General features: G+C 35.0%; 1 protein-coding gene across 5 annotated transcripts in view; it reads left to right on the top strand.

Annotated features, from left to right (window-relative positions):
- USH1C (USH1 protein network component harmonin) overlaps nt 1-15,958 on the top strand; it is a 44,707-nt gene that overhangs the window by 13,410 nt on the left and 15,339 nt on the right. For 2 of the 5 annotated variants that reach the window (XM_052694088.1, XM_052694090.1), the window contains exons 7-15: nt 272-329; nt 1,041-1,144; nt 2,343-2,427; nt 2,816-2,875; nt 3,049-3,105; nt 4,810-4,952; nt 5,546-5,611; nt 7,326-7,450; nt 10,093-10,169. In XM_052694088.1, coding sequence (XP_052550048.1) covers nt 272-329; nt 1,041-1,144; nt 2,343-2,427; nt 2,816-2,875; nt 3,049-3,105; nt 4,810-4,952; nt 5,546-5,611; nt 7,326-7,450; nt 10,093-10,169 — 775 coding nt within the window. Of the gene's footprint in view, nt 1-271; nt 330-1,040; nt 1,145-2,342; nt 2,428-2,815; nt 2,876-3,048; nt 3,106-4,809; nt 4,953-5,545; nt 5,612-7,325; nt 7,451-10,092; nt 10,170-10,917; nt 15,549-15,958 lie in introns of those variants that run through there. The other 3 variants (XM_052694091.1, XM_052694092.1, XM_052694089.1) reach the window with 3 other exon arrangements.

Below are 15,958 nucleotides of genomic sequence, written 5' to 3'. Positions count from 1 at the left end.
AGTTTCTCATTATTGTTTCAGTTGAAGAGGATTACTCAGTTTTAAATTTGGCCAGCTTTACTCACTGAAGTAATTGAATACTTTACTAGTCTAAATAATTTTATGCTTGCTTGATATTCTGTTTAAATAGCTGAGCAAAACATACAAGTTATAATGAATGGTATCCTAAGGAATGAGTGGATGCAAAACAGAATGCCTCATTTCAAAACAGCTTTTTGAACACATTCATGTTCTTTTTTCACTGTCATTTTTAATCACTCTTTCCTTTCAGTTCAGCAGATGAACCCCTTAAATGGCAATATGTGGATCAGTTTGTGTCAGATTCTGGGGTAAGAGATGAATTATGCTGTTTTCTGTGAAGTCTGTAATTGTTCTGAATCATTTTCTCCTTGAAACTTATCACAGAAGTCTTTGTATTTATTTTTTTAGATGCCGTATCTTATTACATGTGTTTGGGAAAAAACATCTTTTGTGATATGAAATGATTCTAGAATCACTAGATAAGGAAAGGGCCAGATACAAGTGTAATAACTTTTACTCACTGATTGGTACCTTATTTTATTTGACCAGGCCATTCTTTAGCTGTATAAATATTTAACAGATGATTTGATGTATCTTTCTTATATTGGTGGAGGAATGACAACGTGAATGCAAGTGAATTGTAGACATGTGGAGAAATACCACAATTATCTAATTTGTCTTTCAGGAAGAAAAATTACGTTAAGTAGTGAGCATTATCAAGTCTTTTTTCAAGCTTTTTTTGTTAGGGGACATCTAAATTATTATTTTGCCGTATCACTTTCCTCTAATTTTCCTTCATCCTTGTCTGGAGAAAAAGCTGGATTATTGAAACAATTTTCTCTGAATAGATGTTCATCTTTCACATCAGTCACACTGCACTACTGTAATTCATATACACTTTTAATTGATCCATGGAGGAATCTTAATTTGGTATTGCCAGACTTTGTTCTTAGCTTTTGGTCTTCGTACAACTTCATTCAACACAGAGTAATGCCTGCAGTTTTTAAATCTCTCTCTAGGAAGGAAAGGGCAGTGTGGCTGGTCTTGCTTCTTCAGGAGGAAGAGACAGTAAAGAGAAGAAAGTCTTCATTAGCTTAATCGGCACAAAAGGCATGGGATGCAGGTGGGTCCACGGCTTGTTAAATGAAACATCCAGGGCAGTTTGTTCCTTCGTTCATTGAGGTGATACGTAGAACATAAAGAACCACAGAGGACCAAGAAAACTTGACAGGAAAAGGAGGGCATCTGTGTCATGTATATATTATTAGACAAATATAAGTAACTGCGTCTCAGGTTCTGACTTAAAATTTTTAAAAAATCTCAATTTAAAAATCAAAGGAAGATGATAGTAACATCACAAAAGATGTGTTGTGGAACTAGATCTTTTAAATGCTTTCAAATTTCTAAATTTTTCAATATTTTGAAATGCTGCTCTGTAATATAGTAGGTTTTAGCATTGTCTACTGTCAAATTGACTCACCAAGACTACTTTCTGTGACATTTTTCTGAACTAAGAGGCAGTGGTTTCCTAATATTAATTTTGAATATCTAGCATTTTTTGAAATATGAGCAAATTCTTCTCAGACTTGTATCCTTTCATCTAGTTGTGAAGATTTTGAGGTAGAAGAGAAATTGTAGGTTTTCTTTGCATGTTGCAGTGTGTAGCAGCTGAGATTAGCAAGATTTGCCTGCACAGAATATTTTCAAAAGAATAATTTTTCTTTAATATTGTTAGGAAGATAAAAAGTTTTAAATATATTTACAAAACCTGGAAGGGTGATTTGACATCACCTGCAGGACGTATTATTAACAGAAATGACTGTTGTCTTGAGGGCCAGCATGGATTGCAGGTTGGATTTTCAACGCTAGATGTTGGACCCTGATTGTAATATCCTTTTTGTTTTTGGTAAACAATCCTGAACAATAATACTGTTATACATGTACACAGTATACTATAGTTCAACAAATAATTATGCAAGCAGTTATTAAACTCTTCACTGCTTTACATGCTGACTTTTCAATACCATAAGCGCCCTCAGTCCCTTAGCGTTAGGACCATGTACTCTGTTAGCTTCAGCATCCAAAGCAATCTCCAGAAGCCTGAATACTTTTCTTTTGATGTTGTTCTTTTGAGTATGATTTTGTGGCAAGAAAGATAGAAAAGTATTCTCTGTACTTGCAAAGTCCAGTGCTTGTTTCAGAGTAATCTACACCATAAAAATACTTTCTCAATGAGAAAGAAGAAAACAAGACTTGTTGATTGCTTCTGTATCAGTCTATAATTATTATTTTTACAATTTATTTTTTTAATCTTCCACCAGTATTTCCAGTGGTCCAACACAAAAACCAGGCATTTTTGTCAGTAATGTGAAGCCGGGTTCTCTTTCAGCAGAAGTGGGCTTAGAGGTAAGTATACCATTTTACAGTGTTGGTACTACAAAGAAATCTTGTTTGGCATTTATTTCTTCAGGGATTCCGGATCACTGTAGAGATGTTAGCTGTTATTTTTTTCTATGGGAAAGAAATACTGTGTGGTTAGATTTCCAGTCAAAAAAGTTCCCTGCCTTTCAAAATGTGTGGGTCAGAACAACAGTCCACCTAACTCAAAATTCCATCTCAAATAGTGGCAATTGGAAATGCCGGTGGGAGAACTTGCATGCTTGGCTGATTTCCCCTTGTGAATATTCTGCCAGTACATGTAATTATTATATTGAGAATGTTTGACAGTCTCTCATTCCAGTTAGTATGTGTATTAGTACAGAATCTGTACTAAGATTTGGATTTACTCCTTTAGGTTGGTGATCAGATTGTTGAGGTGAATGGGGTGGACTTTTCGAATGTGGATCATAAAGAGGTAGGATTAAAACTACTTAATTCCATTAATATGTAATTGTCAGGTGTTTTTTTTGTTTTGTTTTGTTTTGTTTTTTAAGCTTCTGTCTGATTCTCTTAGCTGCTTTTCATCGTATGTGCACAGCATGTTTACCACTAAATGCAGGATAAATTTTATTTTGTTTTATTTTGCAGGCTGTCAGAGTGCTCAAAAGTAGCCGTACTTTGACTATCTCTGTAGTGGCAGGCGCTGTAAGTAGTATGTTTACAGAAGCACAGTGTTTGTGAAAATTACTGTGTGCACAAATAAATAGTAAAAATAAATAAGAAACAAAGCTGCATTTCATTACGATGTTTTTACTTCCAAATTTGGTCGAACTGAAGCCATTTGGAGTGGCTTCTTATTATTTCCAACTATCCACAGTATGCTCAAATACAACAGTGCCAGGAATGTGTATTGTTCATGTGAAGTGTGTCAGGACAATACTGTTCACTTGCAAGGACTGGGAATTAATTTTATGGTAATGATTTTTTCTGATTTTAGAGCTTGTGTTTTGACAGATAGCTTCTTCTACTGAAAGTTTGAGTCAATTAACGTTTTCTCCTGAATAGTTAATGTATTCCTTGTACAACTGTTAGATCTCTTCTCTTTATTGTGTTTATTCAACACATTGAAAACTGTTCAATTTTTAATTTTCATTGTTTGTACAACAGAACAATATGCCTTTGGGTCCTGATCTAAAGTCAGCTGAAATTAATTTCTGCTGATTTCAGTGTGGCTTTCAAATAGTATTTCAATACTTTTTCTGCTTTAATCCTGACAGTAAAATGCGCAGGTTTATACAACAGCATTCTTAAGTTCAGTAGACTAATCAAAGAAGACACTTTATAATTACCTCACAACTGAATTAAATAGAAACAAGGTTTAATAAATCATTTGGACTATCTCATAAGGGTTGTTGCATGCTGTTTATCTGTATGAAGGAATCCATATTTTAATTAAACAACTCTTACTGGAAGAGACAATTGTTCAAAGGCATGATAAAATTGTTTAAAGAAATGCTCCAGGCTAGCTGATTAATCATCTCCTAATGAACATCCAAAGGATTTCAGTTCCAAGAGATGCTACAAGCTGTTAGAAAAAGTGTGTGCCATTGGCCTCATTAAAATTTTTGCTGTGGAACTCTTCAGCTCCACTGTACTTCACCTCATTTTTTTCTCGTTTCTTTGGGACATGTTTCTGTACCAAATAAGAAATTGCAATAGATAAACTTTGTTGCTTTAATCCTCTTTTCTGGTTAAATAAAGACCATGTCACAAAGGCATTCTTCAATGCCTATTTTTGTTTATGAGCTTTAAAACCACAGAATTTTGAAAACTCATGCATTGATAATTAATGTTATTTATATTTCAGTAATAACTAAATATTTTCAACGCATTCCACAATCAGAACCACTGATACACCTTTCTTGAGTAGTATTTTCTGGATTCTTATCTGTAAAGCAAATAAAATAGGACTAAAACCAGCTGAAACACATCATCTAATATAACCTCTTACAAACTACATACCTTGCTTTATGGTATTCTATAGCAGATAGGCGCAAGAACGTTAAAAGATGATTACTGTGTGATTGTCTTCACTATTGGATTCTTTTGATGCCTTGTTCACATTCTGTGGGATGTATTGAGTGTGAGTTGGGCATGACAAATGCACTACTGCTGCGAAGTAGTTGCATATGTGCATATGCACATCATACATTACTCCAAAACTGGAGTATTTCTTTGGAGTGAAGTGCCCGATCTTCTTGTCTTTCACAAAGCATTCTTGACTGAAAGTAATGGGAAGTAATGGCAAATGTACTTATGTGTTATGTAAGCAGTTCTGAATTATTTCCTAGGAAAATTGCATTTGTGAGACTCTCTAGTGACTGATTTGTGTTGGGGTGCTGGTTGCAGGGAAAGGAACTATTCATGACTGAAGAAGAGAGGCAGAGAGAAGCACATCTTCGTGAGCAGGAACGCCAGGAGTTAATGCATCAGAAGCGACTGGCACTGGAGACTAACAAAATCATCAAAGAGCAGCAAGAGAAAGAGAGATTGTAAGGAATCTGTCCAGGAGGGTCTGAAAAATTTTAGCTTAGATTTGAAGAGGGCAAATAAGACAGGAATAACTGTAAGAAGATTCCCAGCTGAACTTGATCTTATGGAGTCTCTAATAATGAATCCTTATTGCACCGATGTTTTGGGTTTTCAAAACCAGCATCATTCAAATAGGTGTACTGAGTTAAAGGGTTACTTTGTTCCTCAGCTGTCATACTCCCAATGCTTGGAGTATTGGGCATTTTCTTGATGCCATTCCCTTCTCTATGATTTTTCGTAGGATGGTAACAAATTTGTGCTCTTGGAATAACACCCTATAGTACTGTCTCAGAAGGAGATAGAGAGTTAGAGTTAAATAGATAATGTGTCCTTGCTATCATATGGTCATGAATGTCCTCAAGGTTCGAACAAAAGTACGTTGAACCCTTGGTATCTTAAAGACTTTATTAAAAAAAAAAAAAAAAGAAAATTCTTTCCCTATGTGTATGTATTTGCTGACCATATATTTCAGTAATTATATGCTGACACATTTTGTGCAAGTTCTTACTCAGAAAATACTATTTTTATCACGGTGTCCTAATTCCTGTTACAGAAGAAAAATGGAAATTTCCCAGAAGGCTGCAGAGGAAGAAGAGAGATATCGCAGAGAAATTGAGCAGTAAGTAACAGACTACAGAGGCAATATGCTGCCTGGAAAAAGAAGGGGGGAAAAAAAACAAAAAACCAGGATTGTTATGTATTAGATCTGGCCAAAAACATTCTTTTCTAATAAAATTGTATATTTAATGAAGTGTAGTATCCCATGGATCTCAATAAGAGCACCAGAGAGTTGCAAAATGGGAAACTGAAAAGCAGCACCTGGAAAACACAAATGTTATCTTGATAATAAATAATGTAAACTTCAAGTTGAATGAAGTTGAATGTTCTTTTTTAAAACTATGTTATAAGGTATGAGTCGAACAGGTATGTACAGAACACCAGATAAAAGAAATGGTGTCTCAGAACTTGATTATTCTGTTTCTGGTGTTTAATTTTAATGGAAAGGAAGAAATGAATGTTGCAACGAAATTGGTCAAGAAAGAAATGGAAGAATGGCTGAAGAGATGGAAAACATAAATTTTAAGAAAAAAAAAATCAGATATGCCTAAATGACAGAGGTCATCAATTCTCAGTATACTTCAAGTTACATTGTAACACCATAGATTTTTTTTTTTTATTAAATATAACAAGTTTAAACATTATTTTCAATGTGCCTTGCTGCTGACTGTGCTTCCAATTTTAAGTACTGACTTTCAGTGCAGGTTAAATAGTGCTTTGGCCACGTGGATATGTTTTAAATTTATCTTAGCTTAATTTGGGATCCACAAGAAAATCCAAGTGCAAATAGTATCATATAAGATCTGGTAAATTTTGGCGCCGTTTGTCAGTTTATCAGTTCAAGATAGGCTGGAGCCAAGAATAGATCTTAGGCCACTTAAAGGTATTGTATATGAAGCTACGAGTTATTAGGTTATGTGATAGTACTGTTGTGACGTGGGATTTTCAGAATTTTCTTTCGAAGTGTCCATTTATTATGGTGGTGCCTTTCTACTTTTTTTCCTTGTTTTATGAACTGCTTTTTCCTGCGGTGTGACTGTTTATCTAAAATGCTGACTTTAATGTGTTTTGTGCCTCAACAAGGTTTATATTTCATTGCCAAATGAGTCATTTTTTTAGTGTAGCCTAGAACTATGTCTTTAGGAAGCAATCATCAAAATAGAAGTAAGATCCAATTAAAAATTTACATCTGAAACTTTTGACTCTAGGCATGTTGTAGATACTTCTACACTCCATATTTTAGTTGAAATGCTATTTTTCTAATACATACTTCAAATTTTGAAGTGGAAAAAAAATGAGAAACAGTTCTTCAATTAAGAAGAAACAGGCGATTTCAATTAAGGTGGTAGTGTTGTTGTGGATTCCTCTTGGCTTAAAATTTGTGAATTTGTTTATATATCTGTATATATACATCTTAACTTAATATGAAAATCAGAGTATTTTACATAGATTTTCCAAGTTATCCTAATAGCCATTGATAATAGATAACATTAAAATAGCTTTTTTTCCCATCTGTAATGTTGGAGTGTGTAAGTAAATTCTCATTTAGTGTTTGAACGTATTTCCAGCAAATCAGAAAGAAGTCATTAGGTTCTTCAAAAAATGACTCTTAAATCACTGAAAGGATTTTGGTTTGGTGCAAGAGGCATTTTATGATGCATTAATGGAAAACAAACACACCAAGATGTACTACAGAGTAAACAATTCTAATGAATTTATGTCTGTGTTGTTATTTTTATACTTTGTATTCATAGCTGCATTTTATTTCCACATAGGATAACAGCAGAGGAAGAGAAATTTAAAAGGGAGTGGGAAGAAGACTGGGGGCCTAAAGAGCCTCCCAAACCTCTGAAAACTGTAACTGCAGAAGTGCACTCTGCTCCTCGTTCTAAACACAAAAGTAAGTAATTGATTTTGGTCTGATTCCTTGGTAACTTTTTTGTTTCAGACACATCAAGTTGTATGGAATATATTGTATGTCTAAGCTGGGTTAATGATCAGTTTGTGATTTTCAGAAGACTGGGAGCACATGAAAATTGTATTTAATGGTTCTTAGGAGGTACCCAGCTCACAGATGCTACAACTACTCAAACAATCATGGGTTTTTTTTTACAATCAGCTGCAGGGAAGAATAAAATCAGTTAACTAAGAAATCACTGCTTGAGATACAATCTCTTTAATTTGGGGTTCAGATACATTGCATTCCTTGTTGTTTTTGAGTTTCATTTGTCAAACTTCTAATGGAGGTGTTCTTGAAAAAGTGGACATGCGGTTTCCATTATATGTCCAAAAGAAAATGGTGTGTTTATATTTTTTATATATATGATGGTACATATATATAATGTACATGTACATAATGTGTACATAACATAATGTACACATAATGCACATAACATAACATGCTGAATTACATACATAAAAGAGTATTTACTTCACTGAAGATGATGTCACTTATAGTAAGTTATAGTTTTCTTCCATTTGTAAGAAGTCATAGGTTTGTTACTTCTGAAAAGGAAGGTATGAAGAAGGGATAAGAGATAAATGTTTCTGTTCTTTTTTCTCATTTGGGAATAGTTCTGACTTAATATATTACTCATAGCACTACGTAATTTAGCTTCTTTTTTTAAATTTAGTGAGAGGCGTTGGGAGGTAAACTTTGAAAACACAAAACTAATACAAGATTTGCAGTTTGAGTTGGAGTGACTGAATGTTCTTTGTTGTGCTCCTTCTAATGCTTTTTTTTCCTCCCTCACTCTTAATTGAAGAATTATGTTAATTACTTAATTGAAGTATTATGAAGGATGGAGATAACAGTTTTGTGTATTTTCTGTATTTTGTCTTGTGCTACTTTTGGCTTGAAAGAAATGAATGCAATGTTTAACTTTCATAAAATTCTAGATATCTTTTCTGTCCTCTTTTCACCAGAACCTGATTATCTTTTATTTTGGCAGACTTGGGAACCACTGGGATGTCTTACAGCTTCCTCACTTCTCTTTTACAAGGAGGAAGTGACTGAGCCCATTCTTAGCATCTCCCATTCTCACTCAGCATGAGGCCATGTGTTTCCTATTGCCTGAAAAAAAAAATAATAATTCTCACTTCTTGTACTGAACTACAAGTCGTGTTGTATGGGTCAATATTTAGTTATAACCTTTAAGTAAACAATTGAGTAAGCACTTTAATATAATCAATGTGACTACAACAGAAGCTATTACTGCATGATGACAGTAGAGCACTGGATAAATGAAAAAAATCAAACACATCTTAAGTGGTTTTCCCACTCTTTTTTAACAAATCAACTTCTTACTGTTATGACTTTCAGACCTCCTTTATTCATTTTAAGGCTGAATTATTTAATATATCATCTTCTGGACTTTGAGCTTTTTTGATTACTATGTTGAAAATGAAATAATGGCATAACAATGTTTGGAGTTCATACAAAAATTGTTGTATCTGTCTGTGATGCATGCTAAGAGCTTGTATGGACGTAAGCATCCACTAAAGAAATCAGAATTTCCAATTCCCAGTGACCTAATCCTTTGGGAAGCCAGGATACTTGTAAGCATTTGAGAAATCTGTGCATTTGTCTGTGAGCTAGTATGTGTAGCAGATGTGTTAACATCTTTAATAGACCATCTGTTAGTGGGAGAAAGAAATCCTGCTTTTTTTTCCTCTTTTTCTGTTCCCATCTTGTTGTCACCTTTCTTCATGGATCCTGTTGTTAATCTTCTATTTCCTTCCCAGCCCTCCTTTTTGTATCTTTTTTTCATCTGTTGCAACAACTCTGCAAGTCTGCATCAAAATTATTTGAGAGATTGAGGGAGTGTTGTTTTTTTTTTGTACACTGCAACTTTTCAGTGAGGAATTACATTGAGGTGTTAAGTTGTCCAAGGGAATTTAAGGCGCATGGAGCTTAATTTGCAGTTAAGAAGCGAAGTTGGAAGCTATAGATGATGACCAGAGAGTGTACTAAAACGGTTTTAGACAAAGTAAGTAGTGGGAAATGCTTATGGAGCAGGTATTGCAAAATTTAAGGGAAACCTGGGTCATTTCTGAACTCACATTATTTTTTTCATGAGTGGGCAAGTCAGTTTTCTTTCCATGGGTAAGAAACTGAGCTGGGGAAAATGTTTCATCCATTTAGTTTTCTGACTCTTCTGGACAGTGTTATCCCTGTACAGTGTTTGCCATACTGGCAGTGCAACAGAAGGCCATTATCTGTTTCTGAAGCCAGACATCTCAGGACTTCTGATGGCTTAATAGGAGAAGCCACCTGCACATTTATCTTTATTGCAGAGCAGACTAATTGGCCATGTGTAAATTCTAACTGCTTTCTGAAGTTAGAGGAGGTTAGAATCTGATTTGATCTGAGCAGGACTACAATTTTTTTTTTTTTTTTTTTTTTTTTGAGGCAAGGTACCTCATTGCTAATTCTTTTTATTTCAAGAAAACTACTAGTCACCCATTGCTGGTCTCTTTTTTTCATGGGAATCTCCAGTTGACTTTCTGTCTCCTCATTCCCTTCCTCCTTTGTTTCTCTAGTAGATTTAGAGGGAGTTGCACATGACCAACTTGAAACAGATGACATGGATGAAGTGATCATGAAGCAGGACAAACAGGTTTGCCATCCAGCCTTAACTTCCTATCCTGATTCAGATCCTTCCTATGTTTCTCTTCCTTCTGACAGTCAGTCTTGACACTGAGCTATGATCTGATTTTGCTAGAGCAATATATGTTGTCCTTTGGTATGATGAAAGGTTATGATACTGCTGTTGTCACTGCTTTCTAAAGATACTTCGACAAGAATACAAAACATGTCAATCCTACAGAAACATGGATTATACTGAGAACTCTGTGTTTTGTCAGTGTTTATTATGTACAATTATTATACTATATTATTTTGTCTGATTTTACTCCACTTTTTTTTGAATGTTTATGCATCTGCATGTGCATAGTTCACTGTGGGAAACAGCTTTTCTTGTCATCCTAAGCACCAATGCGTTCTGCAAGCTTGAAATAATTTGATTACTTGTTATGGTTTGTGTAAAGTAGGACTTGGACTACAGAAATCTCAGCAATGCATATGGCTGTATGGTTCTGTATAATAGTTAATTGTTGCATTTGCTTTGCTTAATACAAAATGTGTATCAGCTTAATACAAAATGTGTATCAGCAAAATAAGGGATATTTGTGACTAAATGTGCTAGCACAATTAATGAACAAGTGGTTTAAGTACTTGTTGTATAATATTGAACATTCGTTGTGCCTCCAAATAAATTTTAACCAGTTATATGTATCAACAGGGATCAATCTGAACTAGACATCAACTCTTCTTAAAACAACATCTTTTCCTTTACCTTTTTGTAGCTTTTGGATGGTTTTATCGGTATGAAGGAAAATTTCCCACAATCCGTAAGGTACAAAGTGTGATAAGTGAGCTTGTTTGCTGTGCATTTGAATTTTAATTCCTCTTCTTTCTTCTCTTTAACACGTAGAAATTTAGATGCTTTTCAGATATATCTGCCTATGAATGCACTCTTTTGAACACTTAGAACTTCTCAAAACCTGCCAGCTGCAGTGAGAATTGAGTGTTTACTTTGCAGAAGCTGTTCAGCACAGATCAAAAAGTCCTCAAAATAATAAATCCATAAATAATAAAAGTTTTTGAAGATGCAAAAATTCAATGGAAGTCATGTGTGCCATTTCCAGTTAAACTTGTGCAGATCTCCCATTGAGAGTGCTGAAGGCAAAAGGCTTGTGTAAATCACACACAGAGAGGAAAAGTACCAGAAAATCTTTAAGTATGATGGAATACTTCTTAAATCTGTAGAGTCACATCTAAGACATTACTGCAGTTCCAAGTAGTACTTTATTCCTGATATTGCTTTGTTCTCTTTATTTCTTTCAATATATCTTAGTTATATCATAGGTTTCTGTGTTGTTTGTTTCTTATGATGGCTGATAGTAATTTACTGGGGTAGGACAAACCGTCAAAGAGGGCTCATAGATCTCTCTTCAAAGAACTCAAAATTTCTGAGAAGGACAGAGGAAGTATTTGAATCATCATTTATGACTGTTTTTTTTAACCTTCTAGGAGGGTAAGAAATGCCAGGGGTTTTGATCTTAACAAGAATAAGAAAATGACAGTGTACTCTGATGCCATTTCTTATTGCTAGTGACTGTAAATCATCTTCGATCTGAAACACATAAAATCCAGTATGGTTAGGATCATCTGACAAAGATAAATACATTATGAAAATTCAGCCTCTTCACACAAATAGAGGATTTTTGCTATGGCTGCTGACCGAGATAATTTATAGAGTCTCCAAATACCTTCTCATATATTAATAAAGATTCAGCTCAGTTCTTGTTGAACTCTGCTACACAATGTGGACTAAAACTTGAAAGTACCTTAACCTTTTACTTTTAGAAATACTTTTAAATATTCAAACGGTAAATTTTCTTCCTACTGAAAATTGCAAATGGATTTCCTGCGTGTGCACTAAAAACAAAATTTCACTCTGTACTTAAAATATCTTTAATAGGAAATTAACTGAATCCATGGGGAAAAGGACAGAAGAGATGACTCGTCTTGTTGTATCTGAAAGCAATAAATGCAGCTAAGATTGTCTCTGATGTTGATATTTTGAAACTCTTTGGCATGCATACTGCTTAGCGTGCCTTTAGGTTTAGTAATTTTTCAAATGTTGAGAGCTGGTGGGTTGACTACCACCTTCCAGATACATTAAGTGCTATCTATGAAATGTAGTATCTTCTAATTTATTAGAGGGTAAAATTTTATCAAAAATTGTAACTAAACTAACTAGCTCTGCATAAAACATGCCAACAGAATGTTATTAAAACATGAGAAGCTAGCTGTTTGACTTAAGATTGTTCTGTGGTTTTCTTTTTTATCTCTAAAAATGGTTGGTTTTCCAACAGTAGCTACACTTAACTGCAGAGCAGTAGTCAACTTACCACTGAACTCATCCAACAGGATCATGGGCTAAAAGACTATGAAGAAATCTTGCCCTTTGGTTGCATTGTGCATTCAACATTTTAGAATTATTACGTACAGTATTATTTCACACAAAAGCTGATTTTTGCTGCTGGTGGTAGGGACTGGTCTTCACAATCTGGAATTCTTTCCCGAGAGCAGTTTAGTTCCTCTGTTGATCTAAACCTCTCCTTTAAAGATGCTCGTTTGTATTAAGGCATGCAATGGTGTGTTTACGATGTATGAAGTATGAAGCATTTCTTTTTGTTTTTTTAAGCAAAACGTTCGCATCTATGTGTACACGAGTGTCTGAAAGCAGTCAGTCTCCTACTGATGTAAAAAAAAAATTGAGATAATAACTAACCAAACCAAACTAACTAAAGAGAACTAATCAAAACTGTTTGACTATTTGAAGTTTTGTAATGGACCTATCGGCTCTACAGTTGTAGCTTTGCAGAGAAGTAAGCTGAACTCTCAAATCTTCTATACGCTGAACTCTCAGATCTTCTCTAAGCTAAATGGCTGTGCACAGGCAGTCCAAAAGAGGTTGAATTTCTAGCAAATTGCTGAGGAAATGCAGTTAAAAATTATGCCTGAAAGACTGATTCCACACTTGCACTATACTTCAGTTTTCAAGGCAGGCACTCATGTACTGAGCTTGAAGTTTGCCATATTTTTAGTTTATGTAAAATTCTAGCTTAAATATAATAATAATTCCCAGAAAGGAAAGGAGAGAAAGAAGTCAAAAAGTGACAGTTTTTGTGAACAGAAGAAGAATAAGAAGGAAATGGAATTTGAGCAAAGACTTGCCAAAGAGAAAGAAGGAATGCTGGAGAAAGAAAAACAACTGAAAATAAATCGTCTTGTGCAGGAGGTATGTTGTATTCTTCTATCAGGTGAAAAATTGCATTTGAGAAAAATGAGGTGAATTTTCAGTGGAATTACCTGAATTGGGCACTTGTTTAATTGTGAAAGATAACAAAGTTTAAAAATGAATTACATTTCACTACAAACCTCTGTTTCCAAATTCGATTGTTGCTACCGTCAATTTTTGTTCAAATGAGGCAAAAACTGCATTTCTAGCGTCCACATTTAGTGGTGAGTTTAATGGAAGACAGCAGAATAGGAAGTCATTCTCAAAAGCACAGCAAGTTGTAAAACTAATCTAAATGGCATATCCTAAGTTTGAAGCCTTTGTACTGTAACCATATCTCCGATCTTTTTTTTTAATACACTGGTGATATGCTTAAGGTATCTGAAACAGAACGTGAAGATCTGGAAGAATCAGAAAAAGTGCAGCATTGGGTGGAAAGACTTTGTCAGACACGGTTAGAACAGATTTCCTCTGTGGAAAATGAATCTCCTGAGGTAAAATGCTAGTTTTTCTATATGCTGCACGATCTCAAAATTACTCACTGGTTTTCTCCTAAGAACAACCGCTTTTACCAGATGTAATAGAGAAAAAAAAAAAAACTGTCTTGTTCTTTCCTTCTCAGCCTTCATCCTAATAAAGGAAAAAGGAAAGAAGAGGAAAACTGTCAGCAGTTGGTGAATGGCAATGTAAATCTGATGGTTAGACTAGATGATCTTAGAGGTCTTTTCCAACTTTAATGACTCTATGATTCTATAGCATTTGATGTTTCTGTAGTTCATAGAGATGATGTCATCTGTTAAAGGTCAATGCTAGTGTTTCTGGTTTGTACATTTCAGTATGCTATTGCTACAAAATAACTTAATTGGTTCATGAGCACTCTTTGGGATAGGTAGAACATGCTGCCAATAAAATTTACTAAGTGAGAGTAGAATATCCAGCTGTATTTTTTTTTAATATTCTACACAAATAATAACATCACTAATCATTTCTTTAATGCCTGCTTGAATTGTAATCACAATTCAAGTACTAATTGCAACTAACTAAGTGACATTAAGAGACTGACAAAAGAAAAAACCTCCCAAATAATCAGATCCTTTATTTTAAGTAGTCCTCTCAGATGAAGAAAAGTTGCAGAGAGTGATTGTGCCTTAGCTACGTGCCTCTCTGTGTGGAGAGAGGCTTTCCCACCATCCTGCTGTGTGGCTTTCTTCCAAGCACAGCTGCTTTCAGGAGGAACACTGCAATCTACTGAATTCCCCTGGGACTCCAAGCAATTGTAACCACACAACCACAAAGGGACCCTTGGGGAACCCTCTGAGTCAAATTTTCTAAGGGTCAATATGCAGCACCCCTGAAAAAAACAGCTGGTCTTCTATTCTTCCTACTCATAGGTTTGGATCCACTTTGTTCTTTAGTGCAGGTCTCCAGAATGGTGGAATGATTACGCTAAGTTTTTCTTCGGCTTTCTACTGGATTTTGGTCCCTCTTTTTGGAAAGTAAAGTTGGCACATTATGGGCTAAAGTCACTGTTGCAGAGCTCTACTCTCATTTGAGACAAATATTCTGTATTTGCGCTACCAATTCTTCTACATTATGTATAATTAGCCTATTGTAGAACTTCTACAAAACTACTCAAGCAGTTACACTCATATAATATGTAAAGATAGAATGCTTCTGAGGAATAGATGCAGCTGAACTGTATTCAAGTACTACAGGCCTGAACTCCTGCTTGGGTACAAGAGCAACCAACATCTATTTTACTTGGGAAGAAATGTGTGTGTTTTTTTAGTACCAAAAAGTGATTATGCCACATGAGATCTCAACGTCAACAGAAATCCATTTGGGGAAAATGGTGTCAGATTAGGCTAAGATGCATGCATCTGTAGAACAGCTTATCTCTCTTTAATATTTCCTAAGTTGCATCTATCAACTGGAGTTTCTTACCTGCTTAAATCATACCACTGATCAATGTCTAAACAAAACGTTAGTAACTGTAACAGCACATATGCAATCTTTCTTTATACTTGTAAATGCTTTCTCTTAAGTTTCTGCGAGGTGAGTGGCTTATTCTGTTCAAATTGTGGAATTTGCAAGTCATGTGTTGATCAATAGAAATTATAAAGTCCAGAGCTTCCTGAAGACTTGGATTTCATGGAACCCAAAGCTGTTTTGTTTTGATAGCTGTTTGCTTTTACTTCCCCCTTCATCATTATGATCTGCTGCAAATTGTTTTCTCCTCCGTTTTTTTTTTTTTTTTTTTTTTAATGTCTTGAAACTTCAGGGATGCCTTAAGTTGCTTTTCTTTGATATGTAAAAAAGCTTCCATAGAAACACTTCATGGATATTCTGTGTGCAAGAATCCAGGAGTTTTCAGAGCAGGGGCAGTTAGGTTGGGTGGTGGTGCAGGATTTGCCATTAATTTCATTAGAGCTGTTGAGGATATTAACTAGTAAGGCAGATTTTTGTTTTCTCATGCATAGTTGGCAAGTGGACGTCCTGCCACTTCTTCCTCTGCCACATCGGTGAGGCGGTTTGCT

Source organism: Tympanuchus pallidicinctus, unplaced genomic scaffold (genome assembly GCF_026119805.1).
Source record: "Tympanuchus pallidicinctus isolate F22 unplaced genomic scaffold, pur_lepc_1.0 scaffold3, whole genome shotgun sequence".
Classification (NCBI taxonomy): Eukaryota; Metazoa; Chordata; class Aves; order Galliformes; family Phasianidae; genus Tympanuchus; species Tympanuchus pallidicinctus.
The sequence above is the reverse complement of the archived record's forward strand: the minus strand, read 5'-3'. Positions and strand labels throughout refer to the sequence as shown.